Here is a 27,986-nt window from a genome sequence, read left to right on the forward strand (position 1 = left end):
TATTAATAAGCATTATATTTAAAATTTTTAAAGACAACGTAAAATTTAGCAAGATAAAATTAACCTGTAGGTAAACCTGTTCAGTTAAACAAATACAGTGAAAGTCCCAAATGACATTAAACAATGGAGTGATGCATAACTGTACACAATACAATAAACAATACGGGCCTGTTGTAAATGGGGACCACCAACCTACTTTAAGACAATGATAATTTATTCAGTACATAGAATCAGAATCTACTCTGATGCTTTAATCTGTAATTATTTGTCAATTAAATCTAAGCAATATTTTTAAAAATTGAAAATACGCATGCAAATCCAATTGTGCTTAGAGAATAAAAAAAATCTATTACATTTTTGAAAGTTTCCAGAAAGAACACAATACAAAAAAAGTACACAATGGCCAGAGCAGCTGAATAAATCCAGAAAGAGAGAGAGGTCACAAATGTATTCATACGTACTGCTCTTTGGGGAAGGTGTATGAGGAGATGGGGCCGGCGGGGGGTGTGGGGTAAGTGAATATGGCGGTCTGGTTGCAGTGCTGAGTGTAGGGGTTTTGGGGCAGGAAGGTCAGAGGAGGTTGAATGGGAGGAGAGTGCTGCTCCAGATAATCCTCTTTGTTACACGCCAAACGGTAACTCACGTAGTCGGCCGTGTTTGGGAGCTCATCGTAGAACCTCCCGGGGCTCTGTGGGAACAAAGATTCAAGGTCAGATAGAGAGAAAGAGAGAATGAACGCTGTACATATTTAATGAGAGCGCACAGGCACGCGGCTGACACTGTCACCCTGATATTACGCATGCTGGTGCTGACACGCTCAAACCTGGACCATTTTTTTCCAATTCAGAACACATAAATATTTAAAAAGTAGCAAAGTTCAAGGAAGTTATACAGAGTTACTGCTAAAACATACATTGTGATAATAAATACACCTGATGGGGGTCTTGTGAGAGGTATTAGGACTCAACAGGGAGGCAGTAGCAGCATGTTTGTTCTCTTCTCCAGTAGGAGGCGCTCTCTACACACTAAGGCTGAGGCCAAAGGCAATTCAGGTTTATCATTAAAGCCTCAGTACCTCTATTCAGGTCGGTAGCCAGACCGTGGTGCATTAGTGCTTCTTTTCATCTGATAAAATGGACAGAGGCCATACTGGTGTTTCTGTGGCTTTACTGAGTGCTCTCTTACCTGGAAGTCATCAGCTGCCTTCTTTTTAGACGAGGAAGGCTTTTTGTGGGCAGGGGAAGAACTATTCCTGCAATAATAGAGAGGAAGAGATGGAGGGTCTTAACCATAACAATTCCATAAAACAACTACATGCTGGTTTCATTTAGTCTTATGTCTTAGATGTCAGAAACTTTAGGAAAATCACACTGTAACAGTCAGACAATGCTCTACTCTTTAACTATAAAATTAGTAAGTCAGTAATATAAAAACGTTTAGGCATAATTTATTTTTTAATAATGTGAAAGAGTACAACCAGCATCAATTTATAATATGCGGTCAAATCGATTAATTGTGATTATCGCATCAAACATAAACGTTTGTGTTTATATAATATGTGTGTATATATATTATTAAATGTGTGTATATATATATATATATATATATATATATATATATATGTTTGTGTGTGCATGTATGTGTAGCCTATATGTACACACACACACACACACACACACACACACACATGTACAGTATATATAAGGAACATTGTATTTATACAATACATGTATATAATAATATGAAACAATAATCATATTCTATATATAATATAAACATTAAAATAAAAATATTATATAAATGTATAGAATATTTATATATTCTACTATTCTATTCTATTCTATTCTATTCTATTCTATTCTATATATTTACTAATATTTTACTAACAGACTATATAAAGATGTAAAATTTAGCCAGGTAAATATATTTTTACTGCTACCACAGAGTGAATATATATATATAACTGGGGAAAGAAAATAATTACGCAGTTCAATGGTAAAGTCTCAGGATTTGGAAGAGGTATCCTTCCAAATGTAGCATTTTAACTGAATTGAGTACTTACGAATCTTTGTCTGACCCTGCGTGTTTGTGCCGCTTCTGTTTGTTGACCAAATATATTGTGCCAGCTATACAGAGGATGATGCCCAGTGCAATCACCCATCCAAGGACACCCATAACCCTCTCTGCAGCGCTCAGTGACTGGGGTTTCTCTGCAGGAAAAATAAACGTTGGCCATCTCCTTGCTAATTCAACCATATATACACTACATAACAAATAATCACTGTCACTGACTTTTTAATAATCGGATACTTTAGTATTTAAATGTGACATGCCTCTGAAACATGTTTCTGCTCTTACATTAACGGGAATGGCTCTATTGTTCGGATCAAGTCCTATTATTTTGTGTTGATGAGAAAAAACCCACACATCCGGCTCACATTAGCTTACATGCCCTTCTTTTGTGCAAACTCATACCAACAAACCAGCCATGGAAGGTATTCATGGGAGCTTTCACTTAGGTCATTGTGTACATAAAACAACAATGATGTCAATGCAAACTAGTAAAAAGGGGATTTGCCGTGGGGTGCTCTAATGGCTGTAAAGGAAATGTTAATGGCATAATGTTTTCACTCAAAACAGACCCATACCCAACCTCAAATAAGAGACCTACACCATAAAGAATGTCCAGACCAGATGACCCCAAACACACTTAAATTGCTCAGCTTGGAAAATGGAGTTTATCAATTTATTGATTCTGGTATATTATATCACAAGAGAAAATATTACTCATAATCAGACAAATAAGACTTTAAAATGCAACTTTTTTTCTCGACTATTTTAACTGACTTGATTTACATTTTGATTTATTTTTCAGCCGAGAATTCACAAGACTTAACAACACTTGTGCTTTCACAATAAATACAAATAACAAGAACAGCAAAAACAAACACTTTATATCTGAATAGGTTTGTCTTGGCAGCATAATAAACTTCAACACATAAAGAAAATTACGAGTGTAAAAACACAAATTCTTCCAATTAGCACAAAGCACAATGTTTTAAATATTGTACAGCACATCCTAGGAAAGTCCATTAGCTGAACAACACCAAAAGCCAATGTAACATTCAAGCAGTTTGTTCCTCAGTGTCATAAAAAAGAAATCATTTTACATAAAGCGATTCAAAACACATACAGTCTAGTACAATGTATTTGTGTATCATCTCCAATAACTTCAAATAACAACATGAACATTACATATTCAAGCAGGCCTCATATTGTAGATTGCAGCCGGTGAGACATGCAATGAATCGCTGACTCTTGAAAGCTACAGCCACAGTTTATTTGATTGTTTATCTACATGTTCATATTCTCAATAGGTGGTATTTGACTACTGCAGTGCAGAGAAGTATTGTATTGTATAATGAAACCTGTGATTATAGCAGCCAGAAAGTCACTATTCTGTTTCAATAACAACAACAAAAACACAACATCTGAGTTTCCAAGAATCATGCATAAAAATATATCCACAGTGTAAGACTTTCACAGTTTATAGGTTATAGTACAGTTCTACTTGCCCTTAAAGTGAACACTATACCAGGGCAAAACTGCTTTCTCAAAACAATGGCACTGTCGAGATGTTTTCTCATCCAAACTTGACATCCATTTTAAAGGGTTGTGCTGACAAATACCCAGCGCATGTTAGTGATATTAGCTCTGTTACAAAACCTATTTGAGCCAGCGCCCTAAACATCATTGAAAATAACTGATTTAGGACATCTACCTCGGAAACTCCAACTTCAAACTCTATTGAAATCAACTGTGACTTAAGTTAGCATGTTGCTAAGCTAACAGGACTGTAACAAAACCTAGTGATTTAACATCCTGAATGTCATGGAAAGTGACCGATTTGGGATGCCTGGGTCACGTAAGTGCTGCGGACAATAGAACGCAACTCACAATTGATTTCAATAGAGTATGAAATGATGTTGCTAAACTAACAGCACAATACTCTATAATCATTGTGGAGGAATTTAATTAATCATAACTAACATTCCTTTGACTTGCTGGATTGAAATTTATTTGCTTTGAATACTAAATGTCCCCAACACTTGGGCCAAAGTTAGTGTGTCTGAATATAACAAAAGAGGAAACAAAACTAGACAGTTGTCTGAAAATATATTTAACCTCATGACTTGCGCAACAAGCTGGAGTATCAAGGAATCCAAATTAGCTTTTACCTACTAGAGAATTATACATAAGAACAAATCATATTAGAGAAAAAGGATGTAATTAATCACGTCACCTTTGCCATGCACTTATTCTATAAACTGTTGTACTCTTTTTCTGGTGGGATTCTCTGGCATTGTCTGGAGTCTGTCTGGTTACTGCTGTGCAGCAGGTCAGTGGAACACTAGAGATCTAATTCCCAAGTGATAGTATTCACTGGGGGGCGAGACGTTGCCCGGCTCTTAGGCGTCCGGGGTTACCAATGTAGTCAGGTAGCTATAATTATTTGGCATTTGATGTAGTCAGTATAGCTATAGTCTTAGGCATTTTATGCAGTCGGTATAGCTATAGTCTTTATATAGTCTATTATTCTTAGGCATACTGAACTTAAGTCAGGTGCACTGGGGAAATTCTAACACAACATACACAAATATTTGGCAAAATAATTCATTTTAATTACATTTAAATGTATTGACAAAAAAAATTTTCAGTGAGTTTATCGCAATGTATTATGGGATAGTCTTCTACGTGAATGATTGTGATGCTGATTTAGAATTGGCTATTTCAATAGGCAGCATAATTATGCATTATGCAAAAATGTTCAAATAACTATGCATAATTATGATGGCTGCCATAAATAGCGTGCTAGGTTTTGAAACAGAGATTATGTCATGCAAAGTAATCGACATGTCCAATCTCCAAACATCCATCATCATTTTGGATTTTCATGCCAACAATGCTGTCTAAGTGAATCAAATCCAACGTCAGTTTGAATCCCAAAGCCTGCTTCAAAAGGAAGGAGATGGCGAAGAACGAGAAGAAAAATGGACGTGCTGAGAAGTTCAACGTTTTGAATTCTACACATACCACTCTTCTTTAGAGATGACAGAGCCGTCCATCTGAGGAACCATGTCCACTGAGACCTCCACCTCAGATCCATACTCGTAAAAATAAGTCTGCTCGTTACATTCGCATCTCTCATGGTCCTCGATCAGTCCCGCGCAGTAGGTCTTCATCCTGCTGTCATGGCAGTTGTGAAACTCCTGAGTGCGTCCTCCTAAAATACTGGAGCCTCTGTAAAGTTCCAGCTTCTTCTCTTCATCTGATTCTTCAGAGAAGGTCAGACTGTGAGGTAGCGAGGGGTGTGGCGGCACGCTGCCAGCCTTGCTGTAGCCATTTCCAAGGATTTGCTTTTTCGTATTGTAATTTCCTTTAAATGTGCATCTCCGGCGATAGAAAAACACTACCAGGAGCGTAATGGCAGCCAACAGCACTGTGCCACAAACAACAGCTCCACCAATGACGGCACCTGCTTGCTGTTGCTCCTGAGACACCTCGTGTGGGTAGCTAGGGAATTCTGGGTAAGGAAAGAGGTAGTCATATTGATCACTTTTAAATTGCATAACAATATGAGGTTGTTAAAGACCTTGTGCACATTTTTTTTTTCATGGGTTGATGTATTTCCTGTTGAAACAGGACGTGGGGTCTAGGATCATATCAAAGGGCTTGTATCTTTACTTAGAACAGGCCATACTGCTGTTCAAAAGTTTGAATACATTTTTTGTTATGTTTTTGAAAAAAGTATCTTGTGCTCACTAAGGCTGCATTTATTATCTATAAATTAGATCAAATATATTTTAGTCTATTAGAATGTTTTAAAATGTAATTTATTCCTGTGATGGCAAAGCTGAATTTTCAGCATTATTACGCCAGTCGTCAGTGTCACATGATCCTCCAGAAATCATTCTAATATGCTGATTTGGTACTCAAGAAACATTTCTTATTATTATTAATGTTGAAAACAGTTGTGCTGATTAATGTTTTTGTAGACACCATAACCGGTTTAAATTTTTAATGTATATAATGCATTTGAATATAAAGCATTCATTTGAAATAGAAATCTTTTGTAACATTATAAATATCTTTGTCACTTTTGATCAATTGTATCCTTGCTGAATAAAAGTATTCATTTATTTTAAAGAAAATCTTACTCACCCCAAGCTTTTGAACAGTAGTGTAAATGTGCTAAAAGCTAAAAAAAAAAAAAACTTAAATAAAACTTTTAGGAGTACATTTACATATTGGACGCTGACTAAAAGCCACAAAGCTCAATTTCGATTTCACAAGGTCTTTTAAAAAGCAACATGAGTAGGAGGAGGGAGTCAGGATGGGGATGACTTTTCTTTTCTTTGTACAATCCCAGGTGCCGTCACTACACCAAAGAGATCGAACCATGCAGCAGGCCGGAAGAACCACACATACATGAACACACAAGTAAATGTTTCTATTCAACGTTTCTATAGACCACACCTTATGTTAACAGCATGCCAAAAGGAAAATGATTCAGGAGATCCTCAAAGACTATGGTTCATTCAGAAGCCACACACAGACAACTTGCAGCCACATGCAAAGTGCTGCACCAGCAAGCAAGTGAAAAAACGCCAAAATAAAACTTAGGGCCAAAGAACTAAATACAGTTTCAGGCAGTGAGAGTCCACATTGTTTATTGACACAACAATGGCATGATAATGCTTAAGTGATGTTTCAGAGGCAGTCGAGAGTAAGCTTAGGGTAAAAGACTAAAAGATTCACATGTATATTTAAGGTTCACATGCAGAAAAGCAGTTAAGCATTCGGTCCAACAGAAAGTGTAAACAATGTACCTGTGACAATGACCTCTACGGATGCTGAGCCTGTCCCAATGCTGTTGGTGGCGTCACAGATGTACGTTCCCGAGATGTCATAGGTTACAGGACCTTTGAAGATCAGCACATCGTCACGAAGTTCTGCTGTACTCGGCATAGTTCCATTCAAGCTAGAGAGAGAAATGCTCATCAGGTTTTGCATGAGATTTCACTGATGCTAAGATGCAAAGAACAACATCAATAGTAAGTGCAATGCAAACCCGAGTTGAAACTATTTTCTGTGGTAATCGACAGAGATATGCTACGGTATATTTTGAGATCATCATCTATTTCAATATATTTTAAGTGAACGTTCTTTGAATGATGAATAAATCAGCACAGAATTCAAAGGCATGTTGTTTACTAAGACTAAAATGACATACTATCTCCACTGAAACAAAGAGATGGGTGGGTTGGCATCAGCCAAGCAGGTGAGCTGAACGTTTTCTCTGTTCAAATACCAGTTTCCATCGAAGCCATCTACTAACACCTCTGGATCATCTGTAGACAAGGAGCAAAATACAACATAAATGTATCTAAGTATTTTTTGTTCTTTCCTTCAATGGACACGAAATAAAATTGATGTAAACAGTAACACAAATTTTGAATAAAAATAGTTCTAATTGAGACTCCATGATGTATTTTTGAATACATATTATTCATTATTCATCTATACATATATTCAGTCTTCAGTATCACAAGAAACATTTATTAATCAATGTTGAAAATATGACCCTTCAGAAATCCTTGATTGGTGCTGAAGTAAAATTTCAATCATCAATGTGCTGTTTAATATTTAGTTCGAAAGAACAGCATTTATTTGAAATAGATTTTTTTTGTAACAATGTAAAAGTCTTCAGTGACTTTTAATCGATTAAATGAATCCTCGCTGAATAAGTATTCATTTTTTTCCAATACATTTTTTAAACTTTTACTGACCCCAAACTTTTGAACAGTACTGTAAAGCATGGTTTCTTACACTGAATGTTGAGCGTGACACTGTCCGTGAATTGTTCGTCATTATATGTGGAGACGCAGGTGAGCAGCTGTTGGTGTATTTCTCGACTGGGAATCACCAAGTAATCACTGCGCACAGTGACAGTCCCATCAGGGTTGCGTATCTCCTGAGTGTTGGATTCTCCAACCAAATCGGTTTCCCATGTGATCACACTGGGTGGCTTCCCATTGGCAGAAACGCATGTGGCAACAGTCATCTTCAGATCTTTGGATCCCGCCACTATGGAGGGTGTGGACAGACTCATCTGGATCATAGGGCGAACTGCAGGACAAATACAGAGGCTTACAACACAGGCACACTGCAGGCGACTCCTGGATTACTGCAATAGTCTGTCCCAAGTTATGTTTTGATAGCTTTTCAGCTTATTACTTTGTGTTTTTCATTAATAACTACAATGCTCTATATAATCAGTTTTCATGGAAAACGAACTTTGAACAGACAAAAGCCTCATCAACTTGGAAAATTATGCAATACGCACAGAAATTCTTCTTCTGTGAAATCAAATGTTTACTAATCTCAAAACCAAAAAAATTAATCTCAGTTTATGTGATGTGAGCACTACAAAAAATCCAGCAAAATCCACTGCAGCACAACCTTGGCTCCAAAAGCATGTTTCACACATCTAGGCGTAACTGCTACAACAGTAAGTGCTTTTACACTGCTCAGGTCCTCAGAGTAATCTAATGATAGTGAGTTTTCAATTAATCACTAAAGCTTACAAAAAATAGTTTGCTGAAATTATTAGCTCTTAAATCTCATTTGGAGTCATTTGTAAATGCATAATGCAGTCACAAAAAAATAAATCAGCGTTTGTGGTATTCGTGGCCTGGAGAGATTGCTGTACAGTTGGTATTAGGAGGATAGCGGCATTACATACCATAAATGGTGAGATTAACCATGTTCTCCCTGTTGCCAGCTGGGAAGGTTGTGTACTCGCAGATGTAGGTGGATTCATCCGACAGTTTTAGTTTGTTGAAGACTATGGTGGTGTCCTCCAGGGAAGGCGTGCGCTGGCGAATGGCAGAGTTCTTGAAGCGCACACGGTCTTTAAAGGGGGTCAGCACCGACACGCCTAGGGTTGGATTGGCGATGGCCACGTTCTGCTTAGTGCCGTTGACCAGCTTCTGCCAGGTGACCTGGGAGATTTTTACAGGTGGGTTGCTGTTGACAAACTGACAGCGCAGCTCTACCTGTGAGCCCACAAATCCTGACTTACTGCTATCCATCTGGACCATTTGACCACGAACATCTGGGAATGGAAAGATTAACAGTCAGTCAGGGTTTTGTTAGTCACCATATGTGGATGAACATGTAAAGATCAAATCAAGAACGAGAAAAAATATTTTATTTATTTATTTTAATGTGGTTTTCATAAACATATTTCTATCCTGACAAAATTTTAGCATGGTAAGGGACTGTTCGTTATTTATTTAAGGGGCCACCGGAGGAGTTTTGAGATCTGTAGTCAAAAAAGACTTGACCCTCCCTTCGCCAGCAATATTTTTTTCTATGACTCTCCAAAATGATTGTGAAAAAAGGCATGACCCTCCCCGATAATTTATTAATTAGCCTATTTGTGTACTGGTTTTGGCAAAGATGTTCAGATAGCCATTCCACGATAAACGACTAAACTCCTGCTTTCTCATCTTGCGGCTGTAACGATAGACCAAACCTACAATTCGGTTTGTATCACGATTTTTGATTTGAAAAAAATAAAAATAATTTTTTTTTAAATCATGTTTTCGGTGCTGATGCCGTGGTGATGCGTTCATGTAAAATGTAAGGGTGGCGCTGCCAATACAGTATCTTAAAGCTGCCACAAAGAACCGGCAAAAGTAATGATTATGAATAATTTCAAGGGGACATTTTAATTGTTTATTAATAAACAAGTCTTTGTCAGTGTGGCTGCAAATATAAAGGTGATTATGCTGACTCGTGATCTTCGCAGTAGTGAACGCGCCAGAGAGAAATGCACATTTACGGATTACAGAAGCAGAGTCTGTAGTCTGTTTTCTTTCGTTTTGAATTATTCTGTTAAAAAGTAGACATGTCAAGCTTTCTACATATTTATATGTAAAAGTTTTAAAGTCACTTTCAGAGCGGTCATGTCCGTAACGGAGAACTGTCACGTCAGTAAAAAAAAAAATTCCCTCATAAATGCGAACACGAAAAAAATAAAAATAATATTTTGTGTTATTAACAGTCTCAAACCAGGACAATTCGATGTTTGTTGTGGTTATGTCTTATTTCGACATATGTTGTGCTGCATGCAACAATCAAGATGTGCATTTGTAAATCCAGCTATATTTGCTTCTTATTAATTAAATCCAGGTTTGGTTGATGAAAATTTGATTAAAATTAAGATACAATTTATACAAAACGAAATTCACTTTAAAGAAAGGCTTTCTATAAAACAACACTTAATAAAGTGGTCAAAATCATGTCTGGCCATGTCTCCCGATGCGTATAGGCTATACTTTTCATAATAAACATAGATGAAAAAAAAACATTATAATAAATATGAAACTTTCTTTTATTACGTCTTTCTTCTGTGGATTTCTTCAGCTCCTGATTGGTCAAATTCAGATAGATCGACAAATCGGCTCATTCAACTGCACAGCGCACACACCTCACGAATTCAAGCCTACAGCTCCCGAACTTTTTAGACATGTTTAAAAATTATCGTGAGGTCGAGAGGTTCGGCTCGGCTCGTATCTTCCTAGCACACGACACGAGCCGCAACATGCGAGCACAACCGATTTCCACGCGATTTCTCTCGAGTGAAAAAAATCATCTGCGAGCTCGTAAAACAGCAAAAAATCGCACTGTGTAAGCCCGCCTTAAGGGAGTATGAATATATAAACAGACGTTTCAGTAAAAAATGCATTTTCTGAGAATTTATATTTCAAGTTTTGACTGCAAATGTCACGTCCACAACGCTGGAATTGCCCAATTTTAAAGAATTTATCCTCAACAAGTTTTTTTGGTGTAGGTCTACGTATTTTATTATGTTAACTTCAAATAATACGAATAGTAATTTAAAAATGTAGTAGCCCTATGTCCAACACATCACACTCCACTGTTATTGTGGCAATTTCAGTAGATTTGCTCACTAACATTGCTGTGGAAACACAGAATGGAAACTAAAATAGTATCGTGCTACAGCGCACATAAGCTGCAGTTCTGGCGCCTCAGTCCCATTACTGTAAAACTCGACGTACATTCACATCACATGTTAATGCAGCGGTAGAGTAGCACTCACAGGACACTGCACTTATTCGCAATCACAAAAGTTCATTATTTGCTCGTGCTTTAAAGCTTTGCCGGGTAAACCTTTCGTTGGCGTTCTGTTCTAATGCACTTTTTCTGAGCGCGTAGCCTACTGAAGCGCGCGCGCACTGTCAGACAGCGCCAAACTGGATTTTTGTTGGGTCAGACCGGTGTTCTGACGATTCATGCTACCCATCGAGATTTGCTACTTAATGGTCATGCGCATGTGCAGACGCACAGTTTTTTATAACAAAAGGTACATTTTCATGTGTTATATTGTAATTTCCCTTTAAAAATGCTAACTAGCATATGAATATGTGTACGGTCAGCCAGCTGAACAATAATAACTGAAAGTTTCAGTTACTAAGGAAAAGTGTGCTTTGACAAGTCAAAGATGAATATTTGATGATAATTTTTAATTTTCACACCGTTTTAAAAATAAAAACAGTAGTCTAAAGTATACAGTAGCTACTCATAACTTAGAATTGTATTATAATTGTATTTCATATAATATTAATCGACATTCTGTGATCGATTCGCGTTACGGTAGCATTTTTCGACAAGGCAGCACAAATCGTCAGAACACCGGGTCAGACCCATCTGATAGCGATAGGGGGCCGAGACCGAGAGAGCTGTAGCTACATGGAAAGAAATATGCACCAAACAAGCCACTTTGAAATTTAGCTGTTTTGATGAATACAAAAGTTGGGTGACCCTCCCCTATAGACTAAAAAAGTTGGATGACCCTCCCCCTTAACAAAGAATAAAAAGACATGACCCTCCCCTATTTTCCTCCGGTGGCCCTTTCCATAAATTCCGAACGGTCCCTAACGGATATGACAATGTTAATGTATTTGGTCTTGATTGAATAGATCTGCTACACTGCTACTGCTGCTGAAGAGCAAGTACAGAGACTTGCTACTGCCAATACATTTACACGCTGTTGTGAGTATGTAAGACATGCTGCTGCACAACAATATGAAATTACCCGTAGCAGAAGTTCAGTTCATTCACGCACAGCAGCAGACAGCTGAACGAAGTTTTGCAAGGGTAAACAAAGAATCTTGTTGTTTGAATAAGTACTAAACACTATGTCTATAAAGGCTCTTATTTTATTTATTTGATGTCTAACTGAGACATGTGGGACCTGAGAGAGAGGTCTAGCATTTGCCATCTAGTCATAGCCAATACAAAGCCTACAGTTAAATAGCCTGTGCATACAGTAGCCTAGCATTTCATCATTTATAAAATTATATTTTGGCCAAATGTATTTTGCTACAAACTGAGCGCCCAATAAACTAGTTTGTAACCTGTTGATGAAAATGTAATGTGGGGTTTTAATGACGGACAAAATGCACATTCGCACACATTCGCTGGTCAAAAACCCCATAACTCCATTTGAGTTTGACTTTTGTAAAATGTTAATTAATTTCACAGATCACAAAGTCATGACACAGTCATGCATTAACAAGCCATTACTTTATGTTAGTGTATGGTTAGTTAACCCTTTAGGCGCCAGAGGTTTTTTCCTAAAACGTTCGATTTTGACATCTTAATTTCAAAAGGCTATATCTTAAAAGTGATAAAAGATAGAGACTTTCTGTAAATTAGAGAAATATTAAGGATGACCCAAAGTTTATGTAGGGATTACATTTTCCCATCTAATTAGCATATTATGACGTTATAAGGTGGTGGCAATCTTGGATTATAGAATTTTCATGAAAAGTCACATGTTTAAATGATAAAATGCAGCACTTCTTTCCCCCCAAAATGTCCATCACCTTCTGTATGCTATATTGCACAATACTGAATGCTCAGGTATATAGTAAGTAGTAAACAAACAACTGTGTAAATCATTACTAATAAATGGTAGAAACAAACCGAATGCATGTAGTGATTGGCCTTTTGCTGTAGAGATTTTCCATTTACTAAATACAGTAGGCACTCTGATTCCATGTATGGGGCAAATATATTTTATTCATATGACATACAAACACAAGTAGACAAGACCTGTTTACTTCAAACGCTCACTCGCACAGATCATGAGTGACATGATATGAGCAGCGCGGCTAGATCTGCCTCGTGCGCGCGCCGAGTATGCACAGCTCGGACTACTGTCATTGTCATTGCGACTCCCCAACCTGCCTCCACGTTGCCTCCTAACTGTCCTATGAATACTTCGACCTCGTCTAACATACCCAGTGGTATTAGACAAAGTCTCCACCACAATACTGTCGCCGCGATTGCGGAGAGGATCTGATAAAATGGCTCACTCGCACACTAGCTCCGCTTTTGATCGCACTGATTCAATGCGCTCTAACTCGAACATTTTGTATAGAAACATGACGTTTTTTTTTTTATTCGGGGATGAAGCATGACGTGTCTGCCATCCAGTGGAGGGGAGGTCGAACGAAATTTGACACCCAATTTGACAAAATCGGCCGTTTTATTCAGTGCCGCATCTTGTCGAGTAAACTCGACCGTGGCGCCTAGAGGGTTAATCATGAGTTAGTAATGATGTGCCCCCTCAAGTAAAGTCATGACATAATGATACATTAACAAGCCAATAGTTCATATTAGTGTATGGTTAGTTAATAATGAATTAATTATGATGTGCCTCCTCAAGTAAAGATGCACTTACAAATCATTAACTAAAATATGAATAAACATATACAATAAGAGTGCCATCCTTATTCCTTTACACCCCTGGTGAAACAAAACAAAGATAAAAAATGTGTAGTTCTATTATTTTTATTTATACAATTAAACACATATGGACTTAAAAGAAAGGCCAAACATACCTGTAAAGACACACATAAGGCACATTTACATGTAAAATAGGGCATAAGCCATAAGCTAATGCTTATCGAAGCATAAGCATTTAAACATCAAAAATTACAGTTAATTACTGTACTTAACCTCCTGAAAACTCCCAAATACAACATACATGCAAACATGTCTTTAATTATTAATTCCTTTTACCAAAGCAGTCAACATTTATGAGATTAAAATGCCAGCAGTACCATAGGAACAAAACTAACGTGCTGAGCAAGGGGGTAATGCATCAGCCGGAAACTGAAGCTTCCTCTGGGGGGCGCCATTGTAGCAGACCATCACCTGCTGTTAACATTCCATTGACTCCCATTCATTTTGGCGTCACTTTGACAGCGAATAACTTTACGTCTGAGGCGTCCAAAGACTCCATTTGTCCATTATTTATTTCTAAAGAAACACGACAATGTATAAAAGGCTCCATTACTTTGTATCTTACGTTATAGCCCAGTAGAAGCCGTTTTTGAAAAAAATAGGCTAACGATTGTGTCATAACCACGCGACTCTCTGTCGCACAGTAGAGAAATTACCGTATAGACAGGAGGAGAAGCTCGCAGGCAATCTTTTACTGTCTATGAGGCAATCGGGGGGACATGGAGGCATAAAGTCAAGGGAGAAGCCCATAGATAGAGAATCCATAAACGGGACAAAATATTTCAACAACGTATTTGTTTCAGATTTCAATTCAGATTTGTCTTGGCACAGCTACTAGAAGACTTACAACTGTCAGACAGGTTGCTCACGTCACATCTACGTCGTCAAGCTCAGTTTGAGCCTGCACAGTACAATCAGCCATCAGGAAGTGAGTGCTTCTAATTGGCTTCACTTTTCTCCGTTGAAATCATAGACAGTATAAGAAATGGACAGAGCCATCTCATTGGAACTCAGTTGAGACAGTTGAAGCCCATTTTTAGCGATTTCTGAGCACTTCCGTTCCTGACGCGCAGACTCAAACTAAGCTTGATGACGTGAGCAACCTGTCTGACAGACGTTACTCTTCTAGTAGCTATGCGTGAGAATTGCCAACGTTAATCTTGCAGAGACGGGGAACTTGAGCAAAGAGTTCTTTGGGGCGTGAGTGAGCAGGAGTAAGTATTCCGTTGCTTTTATGGACTCATTATCTATGGGCTTCTCCCTTGACGGGACGTCCCCCCGATTGCCTGCGAGCTTCTCCTCCTGTCTGTACGGTAATTTCTGTACAGCGCGACAGAGAGTCGAGTGGTTATGATGCAATCGTTAGCCTATTTTTACTAAAACTGTTTCTACGGGGCCATAATGTAACATAGAAGGTAATGGAGCACTTTATACATTGTCGTGTTTCTTTAGAAATAAATAATGGACAAATGGAGTCTTTAAACGCCTCAGATGTAAAGTTATTCGCTGTCAAAGTGACGCCAAAATGAATGGGAGTCAATGGAAATGCTAACGCAAGTGAAGTTCTGCTACAACATGGCGGCACCCGGCCGGCTTCAACTTCCGGTCGATGGATTACCCCCTTGGTTGAAATCTATGGGGTCGCTGTGTCCATTTCTTTTACAGTCTATGGTGTTGAGCAAGAACCGAGTGCACCACTAATGAGTGTCCCACCAGAAACAAACCCTACATACTATAGTTCCAGTTATTAGTCTATTTTCCATGTTTGATTAGACAGATCTGTGTAATTAATGGCTAAATAATCATGTGCCATTCCAATTATTTGACACAAAGGTGCAGATGGCAGATTATGATATTACAGTTTAAATTATGGCAGTATTAAATCATATGTTTAATTCAAATTTAGATTACTTCTTATTTATTCTTACGGAGCCTGATTGATTTAGTTTACCCCAAAAACGTTAATTAATGCATTAACTATCAAACATGTACTAACATGTTTAAGGCTGCTGTGTTATTCATGCATGAATCATTATGACTCCTCTCGTAGTTAATGATCGCTCTTCATTGGTTCATGATTAGTTCATATCTTCACTAATCATGAGTTCATGTTGAAGTAACTAATTCAGGTATTAGTACATGATTATTCATGCCCTGTTATTGTAAAGTGTTACCATTTCACTTTCATTCACTAATTCAAGCTTTCAAGTCATTCAAACCTTGGTTGTTAAAACGACAATGAAAAAAAATATATAAACCACCAGTAGGGCAGACAACAGAAGTTGTTTACTCATTCCTGAGATCTCCTGTAGATACGGGTCCTGTGCTTTCAAAGCTGGGGCAATTAGCTCATAACTTCTCTAATGGGTACATTCAGCTTATTGACTTAAAAAGACTTCTCTATCCATCAATACTATAGAATGTGGAGGACAAAGACTAATGAAAGGTGGAGAGAACTGAAAGATGGAGGATGGAGTCTCTTTACAGTGGCCCTTGTAGTAGAGTGTAAATATGGTGCAGCAGCTCCTTGCGACTGGGCTTAAATCTAGTTGTCTAAAAATAGGAGGGTTTAAGAACCACGGGTACTTCACCCGCCCTGGCTAAAGGGTGTCTGTAAACACAGATTGTGTTAACCTGCGGAACATGTGCGTGATACTCCAATCCCAGGCCTCCATAGAGGATTCCTGGTGTTAAACCACTTAAAAACAGGAGACAATCCTTCTCCAATATAAGGCTGCACAGTATTGAGGTAAAGTCCCTTACATAACCATAAACAACCATAAACAATTGTTTTTATAAAAACAATTTATGTTTTTATAAAACTGTTCTTATAGAAAGAGAATGGCGTCTATTAAAAAATACACACTAAAACATAAAACATAAAGGATAAAAATAACTGAAATAAATAGCCAGTTCATATGAATCCAGCTAAACTGTGATGATCATGTACAATGCAAAATGCATATATGAAAAAAAGTTAAGTCAAATGGGACATTAATGAAATGATTTTCCAAAATCAGATATGTCTTTCAAAAAATCATTCCAGGACACAAATTTAATAATGTTAAATGCCGCCCTTAAGTCACTATAGATAGGGTAAGCTTTAAAAACAACAACAACAACAACAACGATGAAAAAATAAATGCGAGTCAGTGGCAGGCAGAAAGTCAGTCCTGGATTAGAGTAGACAGTGGGGGAGTAGACTGGCGTTCCCAGGCTTTAGGGCTGCTCATGAGAGCCAACACAAACACAGCAAAGCCCTGCTGAATAGGAGGCTTCTAGACGACAGGTTAGAGGAGGTTAGCGACAGCAGCAGATTACAGCACTCAGGATATTGAAGTTCAGCATCGCTTCCAACCACATGAGAGAGACATCAGTCCAATGCCCAATGCACGATGCTGCATTAACCTGCATTATGGATACCTAAAGAGAGATGCCACAGAATATCCAGCACAAGCCATCCAAACACCCTTTGTCATTAACAGATAACCATTTACCCTGAAAATCATTTACTGATTTCCATTAGTCATTTTTGGGGAAGTAAGGCCACATTTGCAGATTATATTCGGGAACAGATGAGAAGAGAACCGGACCGGTGTGGTGCATGTGCAAGTCAGGCTTTTACATTTTTATCACCTTCTATGAAAAGATTCAGCACTCGAAGCAGTGTGCAAGTAATCATTATTTTAAAGCACGTTCAGTTTGAGATAATTCAGACGACATTCCGAGTAATTTTTCACATTCTTCCCCTCGAGAAAGATTCTGATTTGAGAACAGCACTGAATCAGTGAGTTGAACTCAAGAACCAGATCAGTTTGATTCACGAACAAATCATTCTGATCATTTTGTTTTTGTGAACCGAATAAACATTCTGTGAAAAGATTCAGCTTAAATTTTTGGATCATATTGCTTTGTTCTTCACATAAAATTATTGTATGGCTTCAGAAGACTCTGTATAGCACATAATCCATATGATTCATGATTCATCATTTATTATGATGCTTTGGCCTCAAAGCTCCAGTCCTCACTCATTGTAGCATTCCTCAAAATTTTTCAGTTTGTGTTCCACAGAAGAAAGGTGACGTAAATTAAATCAACAACTTAATAAAACAAAGAGATCTTACATGATCAGACTATACATTCACCAGGTGATTTGCTGATGCCAATTCAAATACACAAAAAAGGAACCACAGAAGCCAGTTTAAGTCCACTATTAAAATTAAGGTTCCATAAAAGGTATCGGTATCGGCCAATATATGTTTATTTTTAATGTTATCATTATCGACCCAATAAGAAAATTTGGCCGATATATAAAAGCCGATAAATAATGGATTATTTCCTTCAGCTGAGCAACTTCAGACACGTTTGCAATACTTCCGTTTGCAATGATTGTTTTGAATTGCTTGAAATATGATTGAAATCCCTTAAAAAAGATAAATAAATCTGTCATTTAAGGCTGCATAAAATTATAATGAGAACATTATAATTGTGTGCTTGGGATATGGCTTATAATGGTGACACTTTTGTTTTTGTAATCAGGCTCTCAAAAATTATATAAAAATACAAAATATAAAAATATATTTGGATTTAGATTTAACTGACAATATATCAGTTATCGGCTTTCAAATACAAAGAATTATCGGTTATCGGTATCGGCCAAAATGTTCATATCGGTGCATCCCTAATAAAAGGGGATTTTCGCAGCATTCATAGAACAAAAATTATGGGTTCTTGAGAAAACCTTTCAGTGAAAAGTTCCAACAGTTCCAACTTCTTTTCTTACATTTCAATAATCTAAAGATCCTTTTTCCTCAATAAAAAGACTATTGTGCAATGGAAAGGTTCCATGTATGTTCAAGGTTCTTCATAGAACCATCAGTCAATAAAGAACCTTTATTTTTAAACGCACAGTATGTAATTTTTGGCCACCAGGGATCGCTAATCTCTTACAATAACAAAGGCGTATATCGATGACGCAAAGCATCAAGCGGAATTAGGGATCTTGTCGTCAAGCTGATGGATCTTTTATGGATGAGTGAATACAGTGATGTTTTTAACATGACTGTGGTATGAAGCAGGGCCGCGGATATAAAGGAATAAGGACATTTCATTCTACCGAACTACACGCAAGTGCTGAATTAATAAGTTACTCACAGGTCAGTTTATTAGACGAATTAAACTTGAGGTAAAGCAGCGCAGTTTCATTTTCTCTATCAGTTACACTATCACACTAAACGGCATTTGAGTGTGTTGAATGTTGTTAGTTAGGTTGTTTGTTGGCTGTATGAGACTAGCAGTGAGCTAGATCAACATTAGAATAACATATGATACAGATCATATTCTAACATTTCATCATGTTTAACTAAATAACATTGATTAGTTTTATGTACATTTGCTCACCTGTCTAATAAAGTACATGCAACACTTGCGTCTCTGTCAAGTCGAAGTTAGTTGCGGACCTCTCGGCATCTCGAAAGATGTTGATCTACGTTCTAGTCCTCTTTTTGTCTCAAAGTCTGCTTGCCATGGTCCAAAATGTTTGAACAAAACAACAACAGCGTGAGCGTCCTTCTAGGCATAACCCAGTTGTCAACGACTGTCGCCATGGTTACTATGGCAGTACGAGCGGAAACCGAGGGTAACGCGGATATGACGCTCTGGCGACTCCTCACCCCTGCTGACACGTCCCATTTCCTTGGTTAAAATCGCAATTTTCTCAAGATTTACAAATAGTTGGAAACATTGGGGATATTGTAAGTAATCAACTAAACAAAATATATAACATTGGCCTAGTGGTTTTTGGATATTTTACTGCAAAAATCCTACATATTGTACCTTTAAGAGTGTTGATGAAGTTGATGAAAACACACATTTTTTTCCACAATGACTTAAACCTGTAACAGAAACTAAAACAGGATTTGTCATCTGCACGATGACCCGACACACTGGGTTGGACTGTGCCTCATAAGTCAGCTGTCATGACACTGACCACAAAGGCTAATAAGAAATGAAAGCCCACCGTCAACAAAGAGGAACAAGAAAACAGTCCAAACTGCTGTTCAGCTGTCCAGTCTCTTCACTGCATTCGAGAGTCAATCGGACAAGACACAGACATTTCCACACAGCATGCACTGTCAGCTCAGAAATTTGTTCAGACATTTGTTGCATAATAAAAAAGCAAACAGAGTTCCACAGCTTGGCCTCTTATAAAATTAAAGGATTAGTTCACCTCACCCTCGTGTCATTCCAAACCTGTATTAAAATGTTCCATGCAATTCAGTTTTTCCATGCAATCCCAGTGAAATGTCCTTTCAAGATTTGAAAGGATGCAAAAGCACCAAAAAAGTGTGCTATATTCCATGTGTTCAGACACGAATTGCGCATTTATTGTTGACTTTAAAATGGGCGAAGATAAGATTAAATGGATCTGCTGTGCTCTGATGAAATTTTAAATCTTACATGTTTTCTTATACAAGTAGATGTTTGCACAAAGTTGGTTAGTGCAATATATAAAGCATACCTGTCGATCAAATATGGCTGCTCTAGGGTCATAAATGTCACATACATATGACCTCATTTCCTCTCACTCTGCCGGCGGACTGACAAGCTCTGGTCTCTGAGCTGATTAAAAGCTTTGAGGAAGAAGAACTACAGTGTATCTTACACCTAGCTATGCAGAAGACTGATGAACATTTCCAATCATTTTATGAACAGAATGAACAAATCTTATCTATATGGAACAAACTCAGTTCTGAACTGCAAAAGTCCACACAAATGTCTAATTACCAAACATTTCACCATAAACATCTGTCTATACAGAGAGAATAGTTTGCCACACCACCCAACACCAAAAACACTTCAAAATAAAATGAAAAGGGCTGATTTAGGCAGCCATTTCATTTTGTGCAATAAAGCCTTGATGAATTACTCTTCTAGTAATTTTACAACATGACGACAAGTGATACTAGTTCCACCCTTATATGACTCAGGATGGATTTGCTTAAAAAAAAAAAAAATTTGTGGTCAATATGCATGTCAATTGCTTTTGCCAAAAACTCCGGCACACCTTCATTTTTTAAATGTACTCGTTCAGCTTCACTACTTGGGTTAGATTCAGGAGCGAGCATATCTCAGGACCCCTTTTATCTTTAAAGCCGAGCCCTGTCTATTTCCATAGGAATGTTCGAGAAGATTTAGGATTATAATCCACGCTTCTACATTTCACTAGTTTAGCGGGACAGTTATCATAGGTATTTAGGAGAGTGAAATTAATTCTGTTCTTTCATTTTCCCCTTCAGTAGAATCATGTTCATCATCTCACAGGTCTGATACTAATGAATTTGCATATAGAAAGCAATGACTTAAAGCCAAGCAGAGATAAAGGAAGAGAAGCCATAGGTTGAGAGGATTTTTACATTTGTCTTCACTCTAACAAAAAGTTCAAGCCAAATCTGTGAACTGCTCATGAAGACTAGCTTGTGCTGCCTTACTTCTTGTGAATGTGCCAAATAGCAAATACCATCAGAAACAAAAGCATCACTGCACTGCTGTTGTCCCTGAGAGCTGTCCATCATGATACTCATCACAATCTCGAAGCACTAGGCTGTTAATCTAAAAGCAGACAGGCAAAGCTGGCGATATCTGCAAAAGAGCTGCAAATCGCTTTAATACACAACAAGCCATTGTAATAGCAGAAAAACAACATTCAAGTCCGTTCCTAATAAAGAAAATAATTCATCATGTTTGAAGATGAGCCATTGCTTTGTCTCCTCAAACTCAACATGATACAGATGCAGCTGTCAATGGAAAGTTTTATTAAGAAATTCTGATAATCACTTCTTATCATCCACAAAGCTACTTGCATCCTTTTGTTTGCCTGCAGGTATAGCAAAGTCATCTTCTAATATTCACTTGATGCTAACAAACAAGGAACAGTAGCATGTCCACACAGCCTTGTCCATATTTTAATGCGTTCATATTTTGAATTCAGTGTTAAAACTCCAATCCAGCCTGATATGTAGAGACAAACAATGGTTAATATAGGCTGATTGCCCTCTTTGGCTTTGTGCGCATCCAATGGTGTGAGTTTGGAGGCAGGACTATATGACAATACTGTCCATTGTTGGTCATTATTCTTGCAATTCTGTTTGGTGACTTTAGTGGTGCGGATATTACATACTTCAACTTTAATACTAGTACTGGCTGATCCTAACCAGAGCTGAGCACTACAGCAGTATGCTGCCTTAAGCAAACTATCATACTTAATATGATGTGCCAGTAAGCCGTGAGAGCCTTCTCTGTGAATAATACCATCAGGCAGGGTTATCAACTTTCACCAGTAGACCTACCATTACAATGACACTGATATCTCTCTTTCAGCTGGGTTTCTCAAGAGGAAATGTTGGATTTGTGTACACTAGTATCATTAATATATTTTTGTACACTCAATCAATTCAGAAGTACAGAGGATGACAGCCAGATGAGACCAGATTGGTGTTGCTTAAACAGTGGCTGAATAAAACATCTTTTAAAGTTCGTCTGAAGTCTTGTTTGTTCCTTCCACATCTGTCTAGGATGCTAGACAGATGCTAGGATGCTATCATTAATATATTTTTTAGCATTTTAGCAAGGACAAGAGAACATAATGATTAGAACATGATACAACTGGAAAAAAGACATGTTAAAAAGCAAGTAAATAACATGGTGACAGAACACTAGTCCTTTTTTAGTTCATGAACAAATTATTTTCATTCACTTATATTAATTGACTATTTTTTTAGACTCACTGAAGTCTCTTTCGGTTAAAAAAAACATGACTGTTTTGCTGGAATGCAATTTCAATATGATTGGTGATATCATCTATTGAACAAATCCGTCGTTCACTGAGTGGGTCTGAGCTTTGTGTGAATGAGATTTGAAGCAGCACTATCTTGTTCATGAACAAACTGAATGAACTGGAACGTCTCATACATGAACAAATAAACGAATGAGGCTTCTGGTTCATGAACGAACTAAATGAAAATCCAAACATAACAAACCCATACACAATAATTACACGGCTCTGTTGAACACTTGATTCTGATTGGTTAATCGCGCCATCCAGCAGTCCCCAATAACAACCGATAAAAACCATAGTAGACAGTAAAGGTAAAAACTGATAACACAGGCTCCTCCATGTAACTGAAGTCAGTGCTATATGCTTTCTAGGACCGTTTTTTCTTCATGGAAGTTTTGCGTTTGGTGAGCTAATAAAATAATAAAACTCGAATTAATATTTTGTGTATATAAATATTTAATTGTCATCCGGATATTGTGGCCTTTCATACAAACCCAGCTGCTGCCATTTTGCAACGATTTTTTTGTACACTGTAATGGATTATAAGATAACAAACAGGCACGTTTTTAAAACAGTTTCATCTCACATCATATCTCTTATCCCCATAATTATTTATGTGGCGAAATAAGTGGTATTTTCAACTTGCCGCATGCTAGCAACTGATTTCTTTGCGGAAGCTTTACGTTTAAAGATCTAATAAAATATTTCAACTCAAGTCAATATTTCATGTCAAATGATTTACTCATGTGGCATGTAGCCGTGTAATAAGCTTGGTGTCGCCGGGGTCCTGATCACTCCGTCGGGGTTTATTCTGTGATAACACTCGGCTGGATTTACATAATCCCTTACTTATTGGTGTCTTTTTTCTACAGAAAGTACCCAGTGTTTAGGAGTTTATGCACTCCTTCGGGAGTTCCTTTGTAGATTTATAGACACACAAACTTAAATAGAGGACACCAAGAATAAGGCTAAATGATTCAATGACACATTAAAAACAGACTCCAATTTGTCATCACAGAATGATGACTCGAATGAATCAGTGAACAACTCTGAACAAATCTTTTTGGTGAATGGATTCAAAAGTCTACTGAGATGAATCAAAATCCCCGCTACAGAACACTGTTAATCCAGATTTATTTGATATGCATTTCTGATGAATTTTACCCCATGGTACTGATTTGAAGCTGGTGGGTTGATACAGTTGAATCGTTTTAGTGATTTGTCCCTCAACTTAATCACAGCTCATCATTACTCAAGCGCAGAGGGTTGCGTCGCTTGTATTGAGATGTCTTATGTCAAAGCCGTGGTTTTAGTACAATGACCTGTTGCCAGAGTTCAGCCCTTTACTACGTTACACACTGACTACTGGATCGTCTGTTTAGAAAAGACTCCCAGTATTGCCATGGCAACGGTCCAAGGGATAACAGATGGTGGGAGCGTGCTCAGTGGCAGTTAAAGAGGGAGCGCTCATAGTAAGGGGGGAAAGTGGGTCAGGATCAGCCACAGCAGGACCAGACAACGCTTAACACCAGACAGGCCACACACACATACAATGTTCTTCAATAATTCCTTCTAATTAGAGCTGCAAATGGAGGAATGCATTCATATTTCACATAGATTTACAATATGCAACTTCTCTATTTGTTATTCAAAAGGTCCTAAGAACTTTCTACATGACATTTCACATTTATATTTCATTTAGTTTTTTATACACGTCATGTTAATTGACAAGCAGAAGAATGATTTCTCATGTGTTACATGAAAAAGCCTGCACAGGCTGAAGTGACGAGTAATCAAAGCTGAATCAACAGTATCTTTACTCTCCACATTCACACATGTCGAATTTCAGATGTTGTAAATCATTATCGAAACCAACTGAGATTTTTGTTAATGCTAATTAAGTTCACCAGCTGCTAAACATCCTGCATGTTTCTTTAACTGTGCCTCTATCTATCACCTATTAGACAGGATGACAGAAAATGTAATAAAGTTTCTGTGTTTGTTACTAAGAAACAGCATAGAAATCATACTCATGTTTCACCCTGAGTGATGCTCTATTTTGGGATCTTATCGAGGTAAATAGACATCAGCAATCCAACTCTATGATATGCCTACACAACTAATAATATGTAGCCTAACTACTCAGTTGTACGTTATTACACAAAGTGTAGTAATATAATATTATGCATAACTTGTTGGATTCATACACAAATCTAACAAATGTCATGCAACTTTACATTTTTTTTCAAATGTAAAAATTTTGACCATCTCTGCAAAACTACCACATTTGGTCACACACAAACTATTAAAGGGTTAGTTCACCCAAAAATCATCATCATTTACTCACCCTCGTGTTGTTGATCTTCAAAACACAAATGAAGATATTTTTAATGAAATCTAAGAGATTTCTGTCCCTCCAGTCTACGCAACTACCACTTTGACACTTCAAAAAGCTCACAAAGAGATCGTAAAACTAATTAATATGATTCGAGCGGTTTAGTCCAAATTGTCTGAAGAGACTCGATCGCTTTAAATGATGAACAGATTTAATTTAGACATTTATTCACATATAAGCAGCATTGATCTGGTGTTGTCAAAGTTGCAGTTGGGTAGACTGTCAATGGAGGGACAGAAATATATCAGATTTCATTCAAAATATCTTCATTCGTGTTCAGAAGATGAGTGAAAGTCTTATGGGTTTGGAATGAGAGGGTGAGTAAATGATGACAGACTTTTCATTTTTGGGTGAGCTAACCCTTACACCAGCAGAGGCACAACTAATATGGGTGAATCTCACATTTCACCCCAAGATGTTTTGTACAAAAAAATTGACTTTTTTTGCATTGTAACATCATTTAATCAATATTATTAATATTTAATTAATTTATTTTATATATATATATATCAATTAATTAATTTATTATTATTAGGTGTTTTTGTATTTTCATATTTATTTTTTATTGAAACAATTTGTATTTTATTTTGCAGACTTGTGACCTGGACATGTTTTCGTGAGACTCGCCCATACAGCAAAATATCAATTAATATTTGTTAACCTACTGCTGTGGCATTAAATGCAGGGGATTATGTGTGTTTGAATAATGATTTAATTCTTGTTGTAACTGCATTTAAACATTTTGTAGCTCAATCTCTGTCCACTAAAATGATTATTTAAAGCATGATAAACTCTCATGATAAAACTCTCAAAGAGGCCAGTAGCCTACTGTATTTCACACACTTTTAAAATATCAAAAAGAACATGTGAGCAGTGTGTTGTTGGGTAGTGTTTGTTTTCCTAATGTTAAATAGCGTGTTGTTTCATGGAGAAATAAGAGAGATAGTTAATATTTCATTTCATTAACGGCTGAGTCATATGGCTCATCAAAAATAATGCTGCAAATCCCACTATAAATCCCACTGTATATATACATATACACACACAGATAAATCCAGCACACTGCACATGTGACTGCTTGAACTGTTGATTTATTCCCCACTACAATCGGATTGCCTTCTTTTTCATGAAAAAAAAGCAATCACAATTGACCAGATGTTTCTTAAGTGTAGCATCTAGGAAATCTCAGGAAGCCCATGTGTTTGTAAAAAGAAGAAGAAAAGAAGAAGAAGAAAGCAGACTCTGCGGACAATGGCTGTTACATCACAACCCATGACTTTGATGCTGCTGCATAAATCCAGTTCAACACAACAGAACATAGTGCCAGAACGGATGTAAAATGATAGCAGCTCATGCCTCACAACATGAATTATAATAACAGTTCAGGTCTAAAAGCTAAAAGCTGTTAAGATAAAGAAGGTTGTACAGTGTGAAATTCTTCTGAACTTTTAAGAGCTACTCTTCTACCCTTTGACTCTTCATGCTGTTAGATTACATGAGAAAGCTGATATTTTTACCGATATGCTCACTTTTCATCAATTCATGAATATAAAACAACAATATTATAGCACATTGCGTGCTTGTGTCATTGTGTCAAAAAGCAGAAATAAAACAATGAAAAATGGATTCTGTATACATACACATTATACAGTACACCTACACACAAACATAGTTGGTATTGGTCAGAAAAAAACAATACTAATCTATATTAAAGACTGACCTATTATCAGTTTGAACAATATTTTGTTTTTAACCAAGTCACACTTTTCTACCAAATTGATTTTCATTATAGTTTTTAGAATACATGGAAAGTACATGGAAAGTACATGGTGGCCTCTAAACAATAGACCCACTGTAATTCATGCCTAAGTTAAACGTTTAAGACATAGAATTGTATTGTTTTTATTGGTTTATTATTATTTATTTCTTATTATTAACAATTATTAAACATATTATTGTTCCGAATAATGATAATTTAATGCGTGTTTTAATAACTTAGCTATTATTGCTTCAATAATAAAAACTAGTTCTGCATATTTCCTAAATAGTCCGTAAGCGTATGCGCTTGGTCTTGAAAAACAACATCGTGGAATACAACAAGTGATCGACAATGTAGGCTAGCCTAATTTGTAACAGAGAGACATAGAAGAACATTAAGAAGAAAGAGCAATGAGACAGTTTATCTTACCTCTTATCAAAAGGATGGACATCAGTGGAAGAACCAAATTTAAAAACATCACGGTCTTGTTAAAGATGAAATAAATTCAAAACAGGTGATGCGGTACGAGATTAAGAGAGAGCACAATCCTTAAGAGAACAATTATCCAGGTTACCCATTTATTGAGTTGTGAGAGGAAACCTGAAGATGTTCAGATGACCAATTGTTGTTTTGAACTTGTCAGCCAGTTCGGATGGGCACCACGCGCTGGACCGAACCATTCAATACTCCGATCCTGTAAAGCAATTACGCATCAAGACGCACTTTGAACTGCGCGCGTGGGCAGCGGATCGAACATAAATCAGCTTAAAGCGCGAAGCACTGAGATTAAAGAAGAATGGACGACCGTAGCAACATAAACCTGAGGTCTCTGTCCAGTTGCTGCCTTGACTACAGAGTGAACGGCTTTTGTTCACTCAGTTGTTGCTATCGTCCTGGAGTGGTTATCCTCATGCATGCGCCTTTGCCAAAAGTCTCTAAAAGCATCCTCTCTTCCGCGGAAACTAGTATCACTAACTTTACCTAACAGCAAAACTTGGTATGTTTAGGAAACGTCAATTGACGCAGACTAGCACAGAATTCAAAGTTGCGCTTAACTCGCATCTCTTGTGTGATTCGTCCGGTGATTAAGG

At 37.3% G+C, this 27,986-nt stretch overlaps 1 protein-coding gene across 2 annotated transcripts; it reads right to left on the bottom strand.

Moving 5' to 3' along the window:
- Nucleotides 1–27,974, bottom strand: nectin1a (nectin cell adhesion molecule 1a). 2 transcript variants are annotated; one of them, XM_056263000.1, is made up of 8 exons: nucleotides 27,325–27,969; nucleotides 8,807–9,178; nucleotides 7,891–8,190; nucleotides 7,295–7,412; nucleotides 6,891–7,042; nucleotides 2,063–2,210; nucleotides 1,186–1,252; nucleotides 1–688 (listed from the first exon to the last, which is right to left on the bottom strand). In XM_056263000.1, exons 1-8 carry the CDS (start codon nucleotides 27,371–27,373, stop codon nucleotides 452–454), a joined length of 1,443 nt encoding a protein of 480 aa, XP_056118975.1. In that variant the 5' UTR covers nucleotides 27,374–27,969; the 3' UTR covers nucleotides 1–451. The 2 variants fall into 2 exon arrangements, with proteins under 2 accessions (XP_056118975.1, XP_056118974.1); XM_056262999.1 differs by lacking the exons at nucleotides 1–688; nucleotides 1,186–1,252; nucleotides 2,063–2,210 and adding an exon at nucleotides 4,415–5,584 and having other exon boundaries at nucleotides 27,325–27,974.
- Between the last annotated feature and the right edge of the window lie 12 nt (nucleotides 27,975–27,986).

The sequence above is a fragment of the Rhinichthys klamathensis genome, unplaced genomic scaffold (assembly GCF_029890125.1).
Source record: "Rhinichthys klamathensis goyatoka isolate OS25496 unplaced genomic scaffold, OSU_Roscu_1.1 h1tg000197l_1, whole genome shotgun sequence".
NCBI lineage: Eukaryota > Metazoa > Chordata > Actinopteri > Cypriniformes > Leuciscidae > Rhinichthys > Rhinichthys klamathensis.

Bases quoted from the DNA above. Each gene is read 5' to 3' on its own strand.
- nectin1a (XM_056262999.1), bottom strand. From the start codon at position 27,373: ATGTTTTTAAATTTGGTTCTTCCACTGATGTCCATCCTTTTGATAAGA. The intron at 7,413-7,890 runs GTAAGAAACCAT...CCTTGTCTACAG, and splicing joins TGTCACGCTCAACATTCAGT to ATGATCCAGAGGTGTTAGTA. The intron at 7,043-7,294 runs GTATGTCATTTT...TTCTCTCTCTAG, and splicing joins TCTTTGTTTCAGTGGAGATA to CTTGAATGGAACTATGCCGA.